Source organism: Elephantulus edwardii, unplaced genomic scaffold (genome assembly GCF_000299155.1).
Source record: "Elephantulus edwardii isolate Elephantulus edwardi_28Jun2011 unplaced genomic scaffold, EleEdw1.0 scaffold00371, whole genome shotgun sequence".
In the NCBI taxonomy this organism is placed as follows: domain Eukaryota; kingdom Metazoa; phylum Chordata; class Mammalia; order Macroscelidea; family Macroscelididae; genus Elephantulus; species Elephantulus edwardii.
Genome location: NW_006400121.1, coordinates 129,516 through 147,089, shown reverse-complemented (window position 1 = coordinate 147,089; position 17,574 = coordinate 129,516). Strand labels below are relative to the sequence as shown.

General features: G+C 39.6%; 1 protein-coding gene across 1 annotated transcript in view; it reads left to right on the top strand.

The window, feature by feature from the left end:
* The window catches only part of SH3RF1 (SH3 domain containing ring finger 1), a 252,817-nt gene that overhangs the window by 139,186 nt on the left and 96,057 nt on the right, over window positions 1-17,574 (top strand). The window contains exons 2-3 of the mRNA XM_006902128.1: window positions 10,689-10,964; window positions 12,271-12,366. Of these exons, the coding sequence (XP_006902190.1) occupies window positions 10,689-10,964; window positions 12,271-12,366 (372 nt within the window). The remainder of the gene's footprint in view (window positions 1-10,688; window positions 10,965-12,270; window positions 12,367-17,574) is intronic.

Genomic DNA, 17,574 nt, shown 5'->3' with positions numbered 1-17,574 from the left:
GAGTTGGGATTTATTATCTACCACACATTTGGCATCAGATTAAAACCCATTGCCATCTAAATGATTTTAACTCAGAGTGACCCTATTGATGTTGTTGCATGCCCATCAAGTCAGAACTAACCCTAGTTAACCCTCTGGCAGGTCCCCCAACCAACCCCCAGACCTCCTCACAGGGGAGGAGATTACCCATTCTTCTCACAGAACTGTGTGCCTTTGGAATTGCAGTGAAGCTTCTTAACCACTAGGGCACCAGAGCTTCCGTAGCGACCCTATGTATAAGAGCCGTAAATGTCGTTCTATCCTGTGCCAGCCTCGCTGTCTCAAACACACTCATTCCCACCACTCCACTCACAGAATTGATCTATCTCATCGAGGGTCTTCCTCTTCTGTACCATCCCTTCACTCTCCCAAACATGATGTCCCTCTCCAAGGACCAGTCCCTCCTTGCAACATGCCCAGAGTATGTCAGACAAAGCTTCAGAATCCTTGTCTCCAACGAGCACTCTGGACAGTGAATAGGGATGATAGAAAGAGAATTGATACCTTTGAGCTGTGGTGCTGGAGAAGAGTGTTGAATATACCATGGACTGCTAGGAGAACAAACAGGTTTGTCCTGGAGAAGGTGAACCCAGAATGCTCCTTGGCAGAGTAGAGAGGTGGTGCCAGAGAGGAAGACCTTCGATTAGATGGATTGATTCTGTGAGTGGAGTAGTAGGAATGAGTGTGTTTGAGACGGCGAGGTTGGCACAGGATAGAACGGCATTTAGGGCTTTTGTACATAGGGTCGGTATGAGTCGGAAGTGACTTAATGGCACATAACAACAACAACAACGTTCCTTAAAGGTAAGGCTAAAACAAGATCGTTGAAGAATTCTTGGCATATGGCCATTGCTCTCATTTCGTTCCCTCCTCCGTTGTCAGGTGAACAATGTGAGGTAGGTCAAAAGAAGCAGAGCAATTTCTTTGCTAAGAATCATTTACTTTTTTTTTTAAACCAGGAGAAATATATCCCATCAAGTCATGAACCCTCAAAGTTATGATAGCTTAAGTTACTACAGGGGATTTTCCCAGCTGACTTTCCTACTCTTGAAAATATTGTTTTAATTATTAAGAGTCTCAGCCAGTCCACCTGATATATGGTCACCGCTCACTTGTCTGTGGTGACGTGCATGTTGCTGCGACACTGGACAGGTTTCAGTTGAACTTTCAGTCTGAGATAGATTAGGAAGAAAGGCCTGGCAGACTCCTCCTGGAAAACAGCCAGTGAAAATTCTATGGATCACCACAGTCGGAACCACAGATGATCATGGGATGGCACAGGACTCTGTTTGGTGTGTTGGCTAACTCCATGGCAGCTAAGAAGAACAACACATCTTAATGATTAAACAAGTGGTGAAACAGGACAGTAATTTTGGGGGCAGTGAGTGAGTTTCTGGCATGTTATTTCAGTGACTGTATTCTCTCTAGCTCTTCCCCCACCTTTAGAGAACATTCATAAGGTTTGTTTTCTCTAATGATTTATTTGTCTGTTGAGTACTCCCTTTTTAAGGCCATCCAAATATAAAATGATGTATCAGCTAAATGAGTCTTTCCATATAAGCCCTAAATGAGTTTGTAAGAAAAACATTTGCTGTGATTTGTTATGTAATATGTTCCACTTTTTTTCCCCAGCTTCAAACAGTGTGTTCCGATTCAAACAGTGTGCTCAATAAAAAATAATGTAGCTGTCTCTTTCTAAAATGAATCTTGCTTTTTGTTCTGTGTCCCGTTCATGCTGAGAAGCATACCCAGAATGCTAACTAGCCCAGAATTGCTGAAGCAGCTTCCTGTGTTCCAGGCTTCTCAGCAACATTAGGGGATAAGGAGTGAATTCCTCTGTAAGTACTCCTACTCCATCCATGTTACAGTATCAAGCGCCCATCATGCCCTTAGGTACTGTTGAGTGGGAACCAACCCATAGTTGGCCCTCCAGCCAGATTGCAGAGGTTGTAAATCATGCAGGAGGAGCTTGCTCATTTATTCTGGATAGAGCAGGGATCAGAGCTGTTGTACACAGGATCACTGTATGTCCAAGACAACTCGGTGGCACTTAACAACATATCAAAAATTCATTCTTTTTGTTGAAGTAAACTAACATGCTCCTGTTAATGAACATATGAGTTATTTTCATACATTAGTATCATGAGTAGAATGTGACATACATTTTTGTACAAATTTTTATCTGAACATATGTTTATGTATCTCTTGTCTAAGACCACCAAATCTCCCAAATGTAGGATGGCGCTGCTGTTACTGTTGGAGGGCCATCGAGTTGAGTATGGCTCATAGTGACCCTGTGAACAGCAGATCTGAACCCATCCTATTCCGTGTCATCCTCACAGTCTCTGATACACTTGGGTCCATTGCTGCAGTTACTGGTCAGTCCATCTCATTGAGGGTCTTCTTCTTTTGCTGATCCTCAGTTTTTCTAAGCATGATGACCCTTTTCAAGGAATAGCCTCGCCTACCTACAAGTCCAAAGTATGTGAGATAAAGCTTTGTCATCTTTGCGTGCTGGCTGTACTTTTCCCAAAACATCTGTTTGTTTATTCTTTTGACATCTATTGAAATATTCAGTACTTTTCTCTAACATCACAAAACAGTGTACACTAAAAACTCCTTCAGAAAGAAACAGTAACAGCAGTTGACGAGTCTGCTTATGAAGAGTACCTGGAGACAGGTAGATGTGCTTGAATAGATAGTGCAACATATTAAAAATAGTAAACCCAACTCCATAGAATTGGGGGTTTCCCCCCCCTTACTTTTCCATTGGAAAAAGTATTTTCCCCACTTAGGAGTCCACACTTAAGTATTATCAATCTACTAGAGATAACAATGTGTGTGTGTGTGTTTGTGTGTGTGTGTGTGTGTGTGTGTGTGTGTTTAAAATTTATTTCTTCTAGTGAGATCTTTTACACAATATTGATGTAGATCCTTATAATGGTGAATAATTAGACATAGTCCTACATCCTGGGAAGGTACAGTTGAGTATGGGAAACAGGTCTGTGAACTGAGAGTTGTAATCCAATGGGATGTGATAGATGCTATTATGAAGTATGTGTAAGACACTCTGGGTGTGCACACGATCAATACCATCTCCTGGCCTGGGAGAAGGGTTGGAATTTTCCCACGGTGAAAGGGTGGGACACAGTGGATCTGAGTCAGTCCTGAAGGATGTGTGACAGTTACATCCGGAAAGAGAGTACATCCTGTTGAAATACACAAGACTCAGTTCTCTGATCTTGCCTTTTTTTACATCAGATTCCAAACATCAGAAGTGGTCTTCTAGCTAGAAAGAGATGAAAATGCAAATGAAAGCAATGCAACATAACTAACAACTGCAGGTGTATAATGACACGCATGCGGGGAGGGGGATGATGATGATGATGATGATGACTACGATAATGGGACTCTACAGAGGTGAGGAGGCGGGAGGGAGATGGGCTGTTCTGGATTAATTTTGCTGGAGGAGGAGTGGTGCATTTGAAGTTAGAGGTGATGACAGCAGATTGGTTTGCTTGCTGGGAGTGGAAAATATGAGGTGGAACGGTCAATCCAAATGGAGAGCCATAAAACTCAAGATTTAGAACATTAATTTGATTTAAGAGGTAATTGGGAACCGTCTCCAGATTGTAAAGACGTGGGTGATATAGACAAGACCATGCTTCAGCAATTATTTTTGCTACCATGCCTATATTCTCTTGGCTGTCTTTCCCCCTCTCTAGGTCCTAGGATTTTTTCTGTCCTCCAAGTACAGGTATTTTCTAAATACTTCCTTTTGGTCTTCCCCCCACACCCACCTCTTTGTCTTTCACTTTGTGTCCCGTTGGACTCTTCTTAGAGAATGAGTGAGAGAAACCAAGGAAGTGGAATCTCCCCCTACCTCCACAGGTGTAGTTTAGTTCCCTGGGGGAAAAATTAGTTGTATATGTTTGTTTTTATGTTTAGAAACTCTGTTCATTTCCCCTGTGGTTGTTGGGACATACTCTCTTGGTCTCAACTTCCTTTTGTAAATGTGAATGATTAAATAGTGATGACATTTAGCCCAGGAAAATTTGCGAGAAAGCTACTGCTGGCCTCATCTTCCTTACCACTAGTCAATTGGGGGCTTCTGCTTTGTTAGATAGTTTTGTTTTGTTTTTAACTTTTTTTGTTGTTGTTTGTTTGGGCTGTTTTTTAGTGGGGCATGTCTTTGTGTTTATTTGTGTTCTTCACTTCTTTCTATCCCTTTCTCAAATCATTACCAACACCAAAACAGAAAAGCGGAGGTAACTACATGATTCCTCCTTGGTCAGGAGTTGGGACAGAAACACTGTGAGAGTTGTGCGATTATGTCTTAGATTGGATTGCAGGAGTTATTAGCAGGAATTAAGTGTGTGCAGGGGACTGGACAGAGCGTGTGTGGAGTGTGTGCGGGCATGGACTGATAGAGAAGGTGCCCGGACACTAGAGAAGCATGTAGGTGCTGGCCTTGGTCAGCCCGTTGTTTTAAACCAGAGTGGAAATGGAACCAGAAGTAGTGGAGAAAGGCAGAATGGCAAAGAGTCTACTTGAGAAAGCTGAAGAAAATGAGTATTTAGCTAAAGGAAACAGTGCAGCACTAGAATAAAGACAACAGAATAAATTTGAATGAAGAAAACACTGTCTCCTGAATTTGTTTGTTTTACAGTTGATGCCTTTAAAGTGCTGGCAGATTTGACTTAAGTTACTTTGACTTAGAAATTTTTATATAGCACATTTGAGCCAGAGAGGTGAAAGCTTAAGAAAATGATCGTCAGATAGAAATGATTTAGCATGTTATGCCCCATAACTAAATGCTAAAGGAAAAAAAGAAATAAATGATTGGTTGTTTGGGATTATGGGCATCTTAGTGCCTCCTGTTATTGTTGGAAAGATAACTTGTAATACTCATTTTTGAAGTTATATTGAATAATAATAATAATAATAATAATAGTAGTTATAAGTAATAGCCAGATAATATAGGAATGATAATTGAACCTACACATTTTTGAGACAATGTTTGAAACTAATTGTTAAAAATTCAGTATTTTCAAGAAACAATCTTACATCCTGATAAACTTATGACCCTGTAGAGGGAAGTCAACATTTATGCTGATGTGGAAAGGACATTGCAGGGGCCAGGGGTGGGGTGGAAAACCTTTTCTCAGTTAAGAAATTTTGCTGCTGCTCGATATAATGTTTCCTTGTATGATGACTTCTTTGTTCTTTGATTCTATTTGGAAAGTTTTTGAAAGTCAAGTTTGAGCCAGCCAGCCAGAGTGCCGATTTAGACATAACTAAATTACTACATTATACACATTTTATAGTTTTTCCCGCTGGAAGAGTGTCTTCTAGATTTTCTATTTAGTGTGTCATTGAATCTTTGTACTTTATGGAGCAGTACAAAATGCATGAAGGAGTTTGAATTTAAAGACGCTGCCTGCATGTATATCTGGGCATTGGCATTTAGAGTCTATAAAATAAATTGTCAGTGAATGTTTTATTTACCTGTTAAGAGTCTCAGCTTGATCATCTGGTAGCACTTTGCCATCTCTATTGGAATACACTCGATGGTATGCACTTGGAACCGTAAAGCATTTATTAAAAAATATTTATGCATAGCTTGCATTAGGATTATTATGTTTTCTAAAATACCTGTGTTGTTTAGACGCAAAAATTACTTGGCAAGTAAAACTGGCCCACTGTCTTATTTATTCTTTTTTTGAAATGGGCAAAGTAGACACTGTTTATGGAAATGCATTTTAGATTAAGAATCCTTGTAATGCTTGGCCTGTCCAGATTGTAGCCTTCTGATAGAGCTGGCAGCATGAATGACAGCTGCAAACCCAAGGTTAGACTGCAGAGTCGGTTTCTCTCTGGCTTTCTCTCCTTTTAAGCCTCCCTTTCATGTGTAGCCAACTGAAAGCCTCCAAGTGAAATGTAAGCTCTGTAGCTCCTCAGGGGCCTGATGAGAGGATACAGAAGAAAGGCAGCACTTTGGAAAGCCTGCCGGAGGCATGGAGGGCAGAGGGCCCGGGCGATGACAGGACTCCCAGACCTTTCTAAGGAGATGAATGAGAAGGCAGTGCCTCTGTGGGCTCTGAACGTATTTCATCCACCAGAGTAGTCCTGGGCTATCAAACCAATTGTTTTGGCTTTATCCTTCAGATGTTGCAAAGGGAAAATGCATTCTTTTAATGCTCTTCCAAGCCGTTTAACCATTTATCCTTAATCATGTGCAGTCTGAGTGGGAATAAGTCTTTTAAAGATCACTGAACTTTGCTCGATTTGAAATCAGAGTCGAATTCATTTTATTTAATGTGGGAAACCTCCTTGTGAGACTCTTGACAGAAACTGCCTCTTTCGCCTCTGCGAGTTTAATTGAAAAAGAACGCTGTAGGAAGATACAGCCAGATGCACAAATGTCTGCTCATGGACTCAATTGCTATAAGCATCATGATGCTTTCTTTGGTGATTGATCATTGAAATAACCTTAGCAGCCAGATTTAGTGAGTTGGTATAAATGAATGAGTTTTAGGCTGCAGATACAGGGCTGTAACCATAGGCTAACCATCATGTACATACCGCGATTACCATAAACTGTATCCTTACCAGTTATATTAATAATGTTGGATAGATTGAGGAACATTTAATAGTTTTGCTTTGGTGGAAAAGTTAATAAGTCTGTGAGGCCACTAATGTGTGGAAGTGATCTGCAAAGTGAGATAAATTTCCCTTCTCACATCAGCATATCACAAAAGAACCAGACTGTGTGGGCATTTGGCATTTTAGAGATCTTTTTGAGGAGTAGTGAAGAATGAATGCTAAGAGTGCTAAATCAGTATCTTGGTACTTGCATTTGGCTGGCATAGATGTAGATAGAGTGGGCCAAAGAGAGCTAATTGGGGTGGGGGAATATTGAGAGGACCGCCTATAATGGTGAATAGAGTTATTTGTCACTGAGTTTGTAATAGGATTTTCAATTAATTCATGCAGGCTTCCAACGCCTTACATTAACCCTGTCAAGATGAACTACAGCCACATCTAAAATGCCATCCCCTATTAAACGGTGCATGTCAGTGAATTTGTAATTTCTTCTGTTCAACCAGAAGATGAATGGATTCTAGTCAGAAAACAAATGCATGATTCAGAAAGGCACATTTTTAAATCCCAAGCACTACCTAGGAGAAACATTCTTCGCATTGTTATACAGTGATCACGTATTAAAAATGTAATTGCTGCATGAATTCGTCCGAAGGGAAAAGTATCTAGCCAAGTAGAGACAAATATGTTGTCAGAGGCTGTTTCAGTGAACAGACTTTCAAACTGGCTGATGATGATGATGGTAGTTCATCCGTGCAATGTGTCCTGTCCACTGGGTCGCATCTGTTCCCTAAATGGGAACCTTCTCCCACCTCCTCCACAGGTGAAGAAACTGAGAAACAGAGAACTTAACCTACCCAAGGTCACAGCTAATCAGTAACTCAGCTAGAAATCAAACCAAGTTATGGAGTAGGTTTTCTGTTTCTTACCCTGTGCTGCTTGACCATAATCTCAGCAGCCAGTTTGATGTGTTATTTGTCAATACTCTGTTCCCTGCTTGCTGTTGTTCATTTTTTTCCTTTTTTTTCTGACTCTGTCTTTCTCTCTTTGTTACAGTAATATTTAATGTCATGTTTATTTACTACAACTCTCTCAAGCCTGTCTTCTGAAATCCTACTAGTCAATGATAACCAGACTTTTGTAGATGCATGACATACTAGGAAATGCAGTGAGGGTAGATGCACATGAGAAGTCTTCCATCCACAGAGGTGGACGTTGAGTGGAATGTGACTTAAGTCACAGGATTACAAAGGACCAGGATTCTCGGTGGGTGTTTCCCTGCTGATGAAACCAAATGGCATAGCAGAATTTCTTGTAAGTCAAGTCTAAATATCAGGAGTCCTTTGATTAATTAGAAGCAGGCTCCAAGTCAAGTTCTAAAATTCAGAATATGCGTGAGAGTTAGGATTTCTGGGAGGCTGATTCCTGCTTTCCCAGGCTATTGGCCTCTCAGAGCAGCTCTGATTAGCCCATTGCTGCACCATGTGAGCCAAGCCAAGACACGATGACTGCCAATAGCATTTTGACTGCAAGAACTACCATGTCTTTTAAGCCAAACAAAGATACTTAAGTTTTGTGTTTGGTTGTGTGCTTTTTTAAAAAAAGTTTGGCTATATGTAGACCAGATTCTGAATCTCTGACAAGAAACACAAGAAATTTTTAAACATTTGCAAGTTTTTTATTGCTATCACAGATGTAAGAGTTTGATCTGCCTTTTTTTTTGGAGTATAATATGCATAATGCCAGTAATGCTCTTTATTGGTCTAATTTATCTAAAAGTGTAATTTTTAAAAAATCCACAAACCCATTCTTTTAGACCTATGCTTTGCACCAGGAGAGAGCTCTGGTGCTGTAGTCTGTAGGGTGTTACACTGCTAACGCACAAGCCAGTTGGACTCTACCAGCATCTCTGAGGGAGAAAGACGAGCAGTCTCCTCCTGTGAAAACCCTCTGGAGGATCAGTCAGCAATGACTTGGTTCTGACTTGATGGCAGTGAGTTTTGAACTTACTGAACTTGGACCAGGTGCCTGCTTCCTTGGTTCCTCCAAGCTGGCGGGCCGACCTCTCTGATACATGGTCCTTCATGTGTCCATCTGTGTGTCAAATCCAGGAGTGGCTTGTCATTGCCTGAATGACACAGCAATACTATTTAAAACCCTCCTTCTTCTATGCTTTATGTTTTTAATTCCTCTCAAGGAACTCTTCATGTTTTATAAACCCAGGTCTCTATGGGATATACCACTCCTACTTCCATGCCTTTGCTTGTTACATCACTGCTTCCTGGAAGGCCTGCATTTTTTCTCTTTCCTCCATTCCAGCTTTGCTGGGCTAATGTCTGTGTATACCTTCAGAGTTGGCTCATGTGTCATTTCCTCAAGAAATGTCTTACCCTGTTAGCTCCAAAGAGAGTTCCAGGGTGGTGCTGGTGATTAACACGCTCAGCTCCTCACCAAAAAGGTTGAAGATTCTAGTCCACAAGAACCACCTCAGAAAATAGGCATGACAATCTACTTTCAAAATATTAGTCATTGAAGTCCCTCGGGAGCACAATCCTACTATGATACACAGGTAGTTGCCCTGGGTTGAAGCTAACTCGACAACTCGGCCTTGAAGACCCATGAGCTCTGCCTGCATGAACTGATATCAGACAATGTCTCTATCATTGCGTTTACTATCTTTTGAAGGCACAGCTATGCCCTATTCCTCCTTAAATCCTCTGTGTCTAGCATATTGCCTGGTTTAAAAAAATAAAATAAAAGCTCAATAAATATTTTCTGGATGAATGAATTGCTGAATAAGTACGGGAAAACAAGATCCCTATAACCTTGTTCAGTGAACTACTACAGATATGTTTGGTTTGCCATTTATCCTGAGAATCAATGACAGGCGGCAGTGGCCCAAAGAGACAGAGTTCTTAAAGTGACAGGCACCCCTCGAGAAGGGGCACCTCCAGTGCTGTTGAGAAGTATCACATTTATTCCATTTGATGATTAAATTGAGCCTTGCTTATGTATACAATATTAAAGTCTTTCAAGTAAGCCACAGTACAATACACCACATTCAGAATCTCATCTATTAGCATATCACTCTAACAGTGCTCTCTAACAAGGCAAGAACGGTGTTGAATGATATCACATAGGTTGTGAAACACCATATGTTTGTACTTTATAATTATAGAGTATAAGCTTTAAGAGGGCAGAGACTGACAGTCTTACAGTTGTATTGCAGCCTCTTACATGCAGTGTACCTTCAAGAAATACTTGCTGAGTTCCTGTAGAATTATATCAAGAAGTTCTGCCCGAAAGCCAGTCTCATCAGTTATGCTTAAGAGCAGTTGGTGCATTAATGAATTGTGCTCATGGATTAGTCTTCTACTCAGTGCTTATCATATATCCTGATGAATAGTTAGTAAAATTTATTAAAGAAAATTAATTTTTCTTCTATGCCTTTGTTTTATTTTTCCACCCACTATTTCATACCAGGAAGTCAGGAGTCCCTGGGTGCTTAAGAGTTTGACTAGCCAAAAGATTAGTCGTTTGAACCTGCCAACCAGGGTCTTGAGAGATAGACCTGGCAACCTGATCCTGATAGTCCACACTCTGGAAAACCCTCTCTGCACACATAGGGCTGCAGAGTTGGGCTCACCTTGATGGCAACTAGCAGTAAATGAGACTTAGCAGTCCTATTTTATGTTCTAAAGACTCCAAACAAAGGAAGAGCTCCTACTAAATTCAAAAGGCAGACCCTTGAGTTAATAATAAAGAGTTAAGGCTTTCATCTATTAACTAAAGGTTGGGGATTTGAGTCCACGTAGAGGCACCTTGGAAGATGAAGACAGCAAACAGGTTTAACATAAATTTAGTAACAGAAAACTAATAGTGGATCAGACACAGATGCTTTGTTTTTCCCCGTGAACATTGTGCTTGCATTTGATATTTGTTTCTCTATTCATAGAGTTTTTATGTGTACTTTCTGTCAAAGTATGAACCTTTTTAGAGACATTGTTGGACTTGTCTTTGATTGAAACATATTTCTTTCTTTAAAGGGCATACCTCAGTTACCATGTGCCAAAGCATTATACAACTACGAAGGAAAAGAACCTGGAGACCTTAAATTCAGCAAAGGTGACATCATCATTTTGCGACGACAAGTGGATGAAAATTGGTACCACGGAGAAGTCAACGGGATCCATGGCTTTTTCCCCACCAACTTTGTGCAGATTATTAAACCATTACCTCAGCCACCACCTCAGTGCAAAGCACTTTATGATTTTGAAGTGAAAGACAAGGAAGCAGACAAGGATTGCCTTCCTTTTTCAAAGGTAAAATGAGAATAAGACCATTTTCAAGTTGCATATACCTTGTATCGCTGCATTCGTAGACACAGTTTATGTTTCCCTTTTGTAAAAAGGTACAGTAATTTTATGTGAACAGTCTTGTTGGACCTCTAAATACACTTGGAAGTGAAAGCACACACAGTTAAGTTCTTAACTGCTAACCAAAAGGTTGGGAGTTAGAATGCATCCAGAGATTGGAAACATCACAGGTTGGCTCTGCCCACACAGGGACTCCATGAGTTGGAATTTGACAGCAGCTTAAAATAACCGTCTTCTTAAAATTATAAGGAAAGACGTTTTGTTCATTGGCTCTTTTTGTAAGAAGAGTAATTTTGGATAATGCCCTTTGTGGTGTCATTTCCGTATTAGTTTGTTGTTGACTACCTTCAAGTCGAGCATGACTCATAGTGACCTATGAACAAAACGCCTGAAGCTCCTTTACAGCTATTGACATTTATCTGAGTTCACAGAGTTTCTGGAGGCATGTTATTTAGGAAGTGGATGCCACTCCTGCTTCCAAACCTATCATAGTATATTATTGTTATTATGTGCCATTGAGTTGCCTGCGATGTATAGCGATCCTATATACAGCAGCTCTGAACCCTTTCCTGTCCTGAGCCAGTCTCACTAATTCTGACACACCAGCCCACTGTTGTCCCAGTTACTGTATCAATCCATCTCATCCAGGGTCTTCCTCTCCATATTTAGAGCTCAAATTTAATTTTAAGCTGTTTAAAGTGTGTGTATGTAAGTAACTCAGACCTTTTGAAGTACTGAATTATGTATACCAAAAAGAAATGTCATTAATTATATATTTTATATATAAATGTCTTTGCTTTCCCTCTATTCCTAAGAGACATATCTATGGAATTGATAGTGGTTTGGAATTTTAAACAGAAAATTATGTTTTAATGTAAGAAAAAACCCCAGAAGGATATGCAGTTGGGTGGGCATTTAGTCTTTTATCAGAGAAAAGAAAAAAAAAGAATCTGTGAATCAAGAGTCTGGACTGAGTAGTAATTGAGATTGTAACTTGGAACTCTAAACAAAATAAGCAGCCAGTCTCTTTCATAGAAGGAGTGCGCAGTTTATAGGTACCTGAAAGTAAATCAAGGTGACCTTCAGGTTACAATTTCATTCATGAGAACTCTGTATTCCTATACAAAAGCTATATCATTACAGTATCATACAAGTACTTATAAAACGTAATCCCTCTATTGAAAAAAAACAACAACACTTGAATGATAAGCTTAATGGGACCAGGTAGACTAATCATACGCCATTTTTTCAGGATGATGTTCTGACTGTGATCCGCAGAGTGGATGAAAACTGGGCGGAAGGAATGCTGGCAGACAAAATCGGAATATTTCCCATTTCATATGTTGAGGTAAGCTAATCTGTAGAAACTTGGATCAAGTTAGTATTCAGTTTAGAAAATAAATCTTTATTATGCACTTAGAAGCCCTACAACACAAAACAGGATACCCTGTTGCCAACCACTGGATAGATTGGGAAGAGTCCCTCTATCCTGCCTACAATTGCTGGAGACTGAAATAGGTGATACTCTTCAGTTTGCGCCCCCTGCTAAAAGCATTCCTGTCTCTTGTTTCATGTTACTGTAAGCTTCCTATCAGTCACCTGTGCTGTTTCCAGGTGTCTTGTTCCATTATCCAGCTTTAAGATCAGAAGGCTGTTAAAGTTCCAGAGGTAGGTGGGAGATTAGTTTGTTTATTCACTTGCTCATTTCTTTTATCTGTTATATTTTAAGAACCAGAATAGTGATTCACAGAGTAGGCCTTTAATGAATATTTATTTAATAAATTAATAAATCTTTTATGCCATACTGAGCTCCTCCCCCTCTTTTTCATTAACTCTACTTGGAAAAGCCTTTAAAGTGAATGTGTGTAAAGAATGCTTATAAAGTAACAGAGTTGTATTATCAAATAACACAAATTCAGAATGAACTGAAATGTTATCGTTTGTAGTAGACCTATATCACATCATCTACTCTAAACTTTCCTGCCCTCTAATAATAAGAATTTCACAAAATTCTTATTCATTTTCAGCTTAACACAAAGCTGAAAACCCTATTTAAAGAGTGAAACACAGCCCTCAAAACCATACACGTCTACCTAGAATAATGGAAGGCTGTTGAGAATAGGTGAGATCTCAGTGTGGAGGATGGTAGGAAAGAGGTATTATATGGAAGAGGTGCATTTTATGGCAGCCTACAAGGTAGTTAGGGAGACTAACATGTTCAAAAGCCAAAAAAAGTTAAGAAAGGCACAGATTGTTTGGGGAATTGAAAGTAATTCTGTTGTTTAAAATATCAAAGTATATATCTTAAGCATGTGAAAAAAGAAAAACTACCATCCCTTGTTTTTCCATCTTTTTATCTGAAGCATTTGTTTTGGCATGATTCTGAAAACTAAAATGACAAAGTGTGTCGTTGTAGCCAACACTCAATTTCCCACACAGACAAGTGAGAGTGCCAGAGTTTGCATAAAAAAATCAGTTGACTACTGTACACCCATGGAAAAGTAATTGAAACCATGTACAAATCTTGACTTTCATCCATACCCTTCAGATGTTCCTGTTTATTGAAATATTTTCCCCCCTTCTTTGAAATAAACTAGAAAGGGGAAAAAAACCCTTCTTACCTCTCAGGCTTTTCTTTTGGAATATTATTTATATATTCTAATGTGGGTCATGGAAAATTACAAGCATTTTCAAATATTTGAATAGATGTACTAAAGAGCATGGGTAAGCACAAGGTGAGTAATGAAAGCTTGTCTTTACTTGTTAGGTATTATCAATATCACATGCCAATACTTGGTCTGTGGTGCACGATAAAAGCTTACCATGTTTTTGTTATTGGGCAGGTGTAGAATTGCACAGATAGGCATAAAAGATCTCCCCACGGCAAATGCGGGGAGTCACTTAGAGTCACTCAAGTCATTATTTGCCTTGACTTGGAAAGATAAACCTCTGCTCAAACAAAGTATTTTCATTCTTTTGCCTTTTTTCGTCAGTTGAGCACTTTTCTCATTTGAACCAAAATTCTGCCAGTCACGACGTGATAAGCAAACCATCCATCTCTGGGAGACAGCACTTCTTTGATGTCAAGCCATCAGAATGAGGTTCCTAGGATGCTAGTAGGGAACTGAGCATGTGGGGATTAGTGCCACCACCTGGTTTAGCCCCAAGGGGAATGGAGTAGAGACAGCTTTCTATAGCACCCTACCAAAATCCAGCTACCTAAACAAAGCATGGACTATCTGTCAGCCTCAGACATGGCAAAAATCAACTATAGGAATTGAAAACTGTGGTTTTGTTCCCGAATAATGATGGCCTTTCTTTTGCTCTGTTAACTTTTTAATATTTTTCTCATTCAGGACCCAGACAGTTTCTAATATAAAATCAGACTGTGTCAGAAAAATACATTTGTTAATCATTTTCATGTCTTGTGGATGAAAAAAAAATCAAGTCTTTTTTCATTATGAGATTTTCACAATATTGCCAAAAACTCTTATTCCTAGAGGTTTTATATGTGTTAGATGAGATGATGTCTCTCAAAGGGTCTGGTACAGCCACTTCTTATGCAAACTGGTTTTAAACCCAGATTATAACATAATCCAAAAATATGCCAGAATATTGAGGATCTCACAGTCATACATAAGGAGAGGAAGTAAGCTAAAAGCTAAAAGCCCAAATCTTTTAAGTCTCCAGAACTTAACCTTCCTTTGCCACAGGCCTGCCGATAGAAGCTGCAACTCCTCTTGGACTCTGGCTGGTTTGTTGACTTTGACCATGAAAAAATGCCCAAGGAACTTGTAGCAGAAACTCTGAAAAGGGTGGACATAGTAGTGTTGTGGGTGTGAAGCGGTTCAGATGTGGAGCTGTGAATTTAAGGTCGGGATAAGTGGGAAGGGGCTGAGCTGTAGAATTGTGTAAAGAGAGGATTCTTAAAAACAAAGTAGAACTCTCAGACTCATTGCTTTGAGTCAGAATTGACTGATAATTGACCCCCAAAGGGTTTCCTAGACTGTGTATTGCATAGGGAAATTCTATCCATGTTTCTCCCAAGGAAAGACAGTTTCAAGTGGGAGGACAAACCCACTGACCTCAAGTGGGTTCCAACTGAGAATGATTTCTCTATTAGATTTCCATGGCTTTAAATATGTACAGGACGAGACTGGTGGTTCGAACTACCGAAGTTTAGGTTAGCAGTGCAGCATGTGATGCACTGTGCTGCCTACTGGGAGGCAAGTAGTAAGAAATGCACCTGGGATTCTGTACCTTCCTTATACCCTTTGTTTTCTCTCTTAAGAGCCCACAATGATGAACTTGTGTTGGAGTAAGATAATAAAATGTCAGCCTTCTTTAAGTTTTGAAGAAAGCTGAGTATCTAGTTAGGAATAGTGACTGGGGAAGAATGACTGTATAGAAGACCTTGGTTCCCTCATGGAGTCATCATTGAGCTTTTAGGATTAGGGTTCGCTTCTTTTGATACCTTTCTCCACTGGAGAGTCTTCTGTGCAATTTTGTTAGACAGGTCTCTCTGCTCATGCCTTAGAGAGTGGGGGTTCTCGTCTAGGAGAAACTGGTTTTTCTGCATGCTTGGGAACAGTCTGGGTGGAAATCTGGAGAGTTCTTTATGAAATCATGCCAGGGTGACCTTTTGTATTAAAGGATATCTTTGTCCAGAACTGGCTATAGTTTTGTTGACAGTGTTTTTTATTGGTTTTCTTTTTAAAGTTAGTATGCTTCTTTCCTTCTTGAAAAAGTACCAGTTTATCACAAGATAAAATTTACAACTATCAGTTTAGAGCTGACTCATTCAGATTTCTTGAAGTTGAGATGCCATCAGTACTGAAGGCTGCAGTGTTTAATCTTCTTCAGCAAGTACTTAAGTCTTCCTCACGTTTAGCAAGCAAGGTTGTGCCATCTGCATACCAAAGGTTATTGATGAATCTTCCTTCAAATCCTGCTGCCACATTTTTCTTCACAGAGCCCAGATTCTTGAATGATTTGCCCAGCATACAGATTGAATAAGTACAGAGAAAGGCTACAACACTGATGCACACCTTTCCTAATTTTAAACCATACTGTATTCCCTTTCTCTTTCCACACAACAGCCTCTATCTTAGTCTAGGTATAGGTTTCACATGAGCACAATCAAGTGTTCTGGAATTCCCATTATTCTCAATGTTAGCCATAATTTGTTATGATCCACACAGTTAAATTCTTTTTGCATAGTTGATAGAACACAAATAGACATTCTTCTGGTATTCTCTGCTTTCAGCCAGGATCCATTTGACACCAGCAATTATATCTCTGTTGCTCTATTTAAATCCAGCTTGAACCGGTAGTTCTCTTTGTATACTGTTGTAGCTGTTTTTTAAATGTTCTTCAGCAATACTTTACTTGCATGTGAAATTAATGATATTGTTGAAATTTCCACATTTTGTTGCATTACCTTCTTATGGCAACAAGCATTGATTTCTTCCAGTCATTTGGCCAGGTAGCTGTCCTCCAAATTCTCTGGCATAGACTGGTGATCACATCCAGAGCTCGATCTGTCATTTGAAACATTTTAGTTGGTATCTCACCTATCTTGGGGGTCCTCTTTTTGCCAGTGCCTTCAGTGCAGCTTGAGTTTCTTTATTCATTATCATTGGCTCAAGATCAAATGGTAATTCTTGAAATACTCCCATTTCTGCCGATTCCTTTTAGTACAGTGACTGTACTTTCTCTATCTCTTTTTAGGTGTTTCCAGGATCATTCAAGATTTTGCCCTTAGCATTTCTAAGTATTGCTTCTCGAGGCTTGAATTTGTTTTTTAGTTCCTTCAGCTTGAGAAACACTGAGCAAGTTCTTCCCTTTTTATTGTTCAATTTTAAGTCTCTGTACTTTGTGTTATAGTAGTTTGCTTTGTCTTCCCAAGCTACCCTTTGAAATCATCTGGTCAGCTCTTTATCTTCAGGATTTCTATTTTGTTTTGGCTTCTTGATGCTCTGAACAATTTTTGGGGATTCTTTTTTTTAAATTAAATTTTATTAATTTTAATGAACATTTGCAGAGATTTTGGGTTTCCATTCATTCATTGTTGCACTATTTTCTCTACCCTCCTCCCCAGTTCGTTCCTCTTTTCTTACCCCCTTGAAAGACTGTCTTAATTGTCCAATTGCCACAGTGCTTGTCAAAGCCAGTTCTGATTGATCTCCTTTGTCAGTGTGTCCTTTGCCATTCCCTATCATTCCTCCCTGAGAGAGAGTTCACACTGATTCATAAGGAAGAGGGGATGGCGTATTCTCTTAGCTACTTCCTGCTGAAAAGTGACGCTGTAGGTTTCAGGGTGAAGATCTTCTCTCACTACTCTAAAGGGCCCCTTTGGCAATAGGCAACACATAAACTATTGTGGAGATTGATTTTGGAATGTAGATGCACTGTTACCAATTGTGCTTAGCCATACATGTTCATATCCTTGAAGATGTATCATGGAAGTGTTACAGCCTAGAAGACACAAATTTAACTAACAAGTTAAAAGTACATGAGACAAAAGTTAAAACAATAATATTCCATGTAGAGGCTC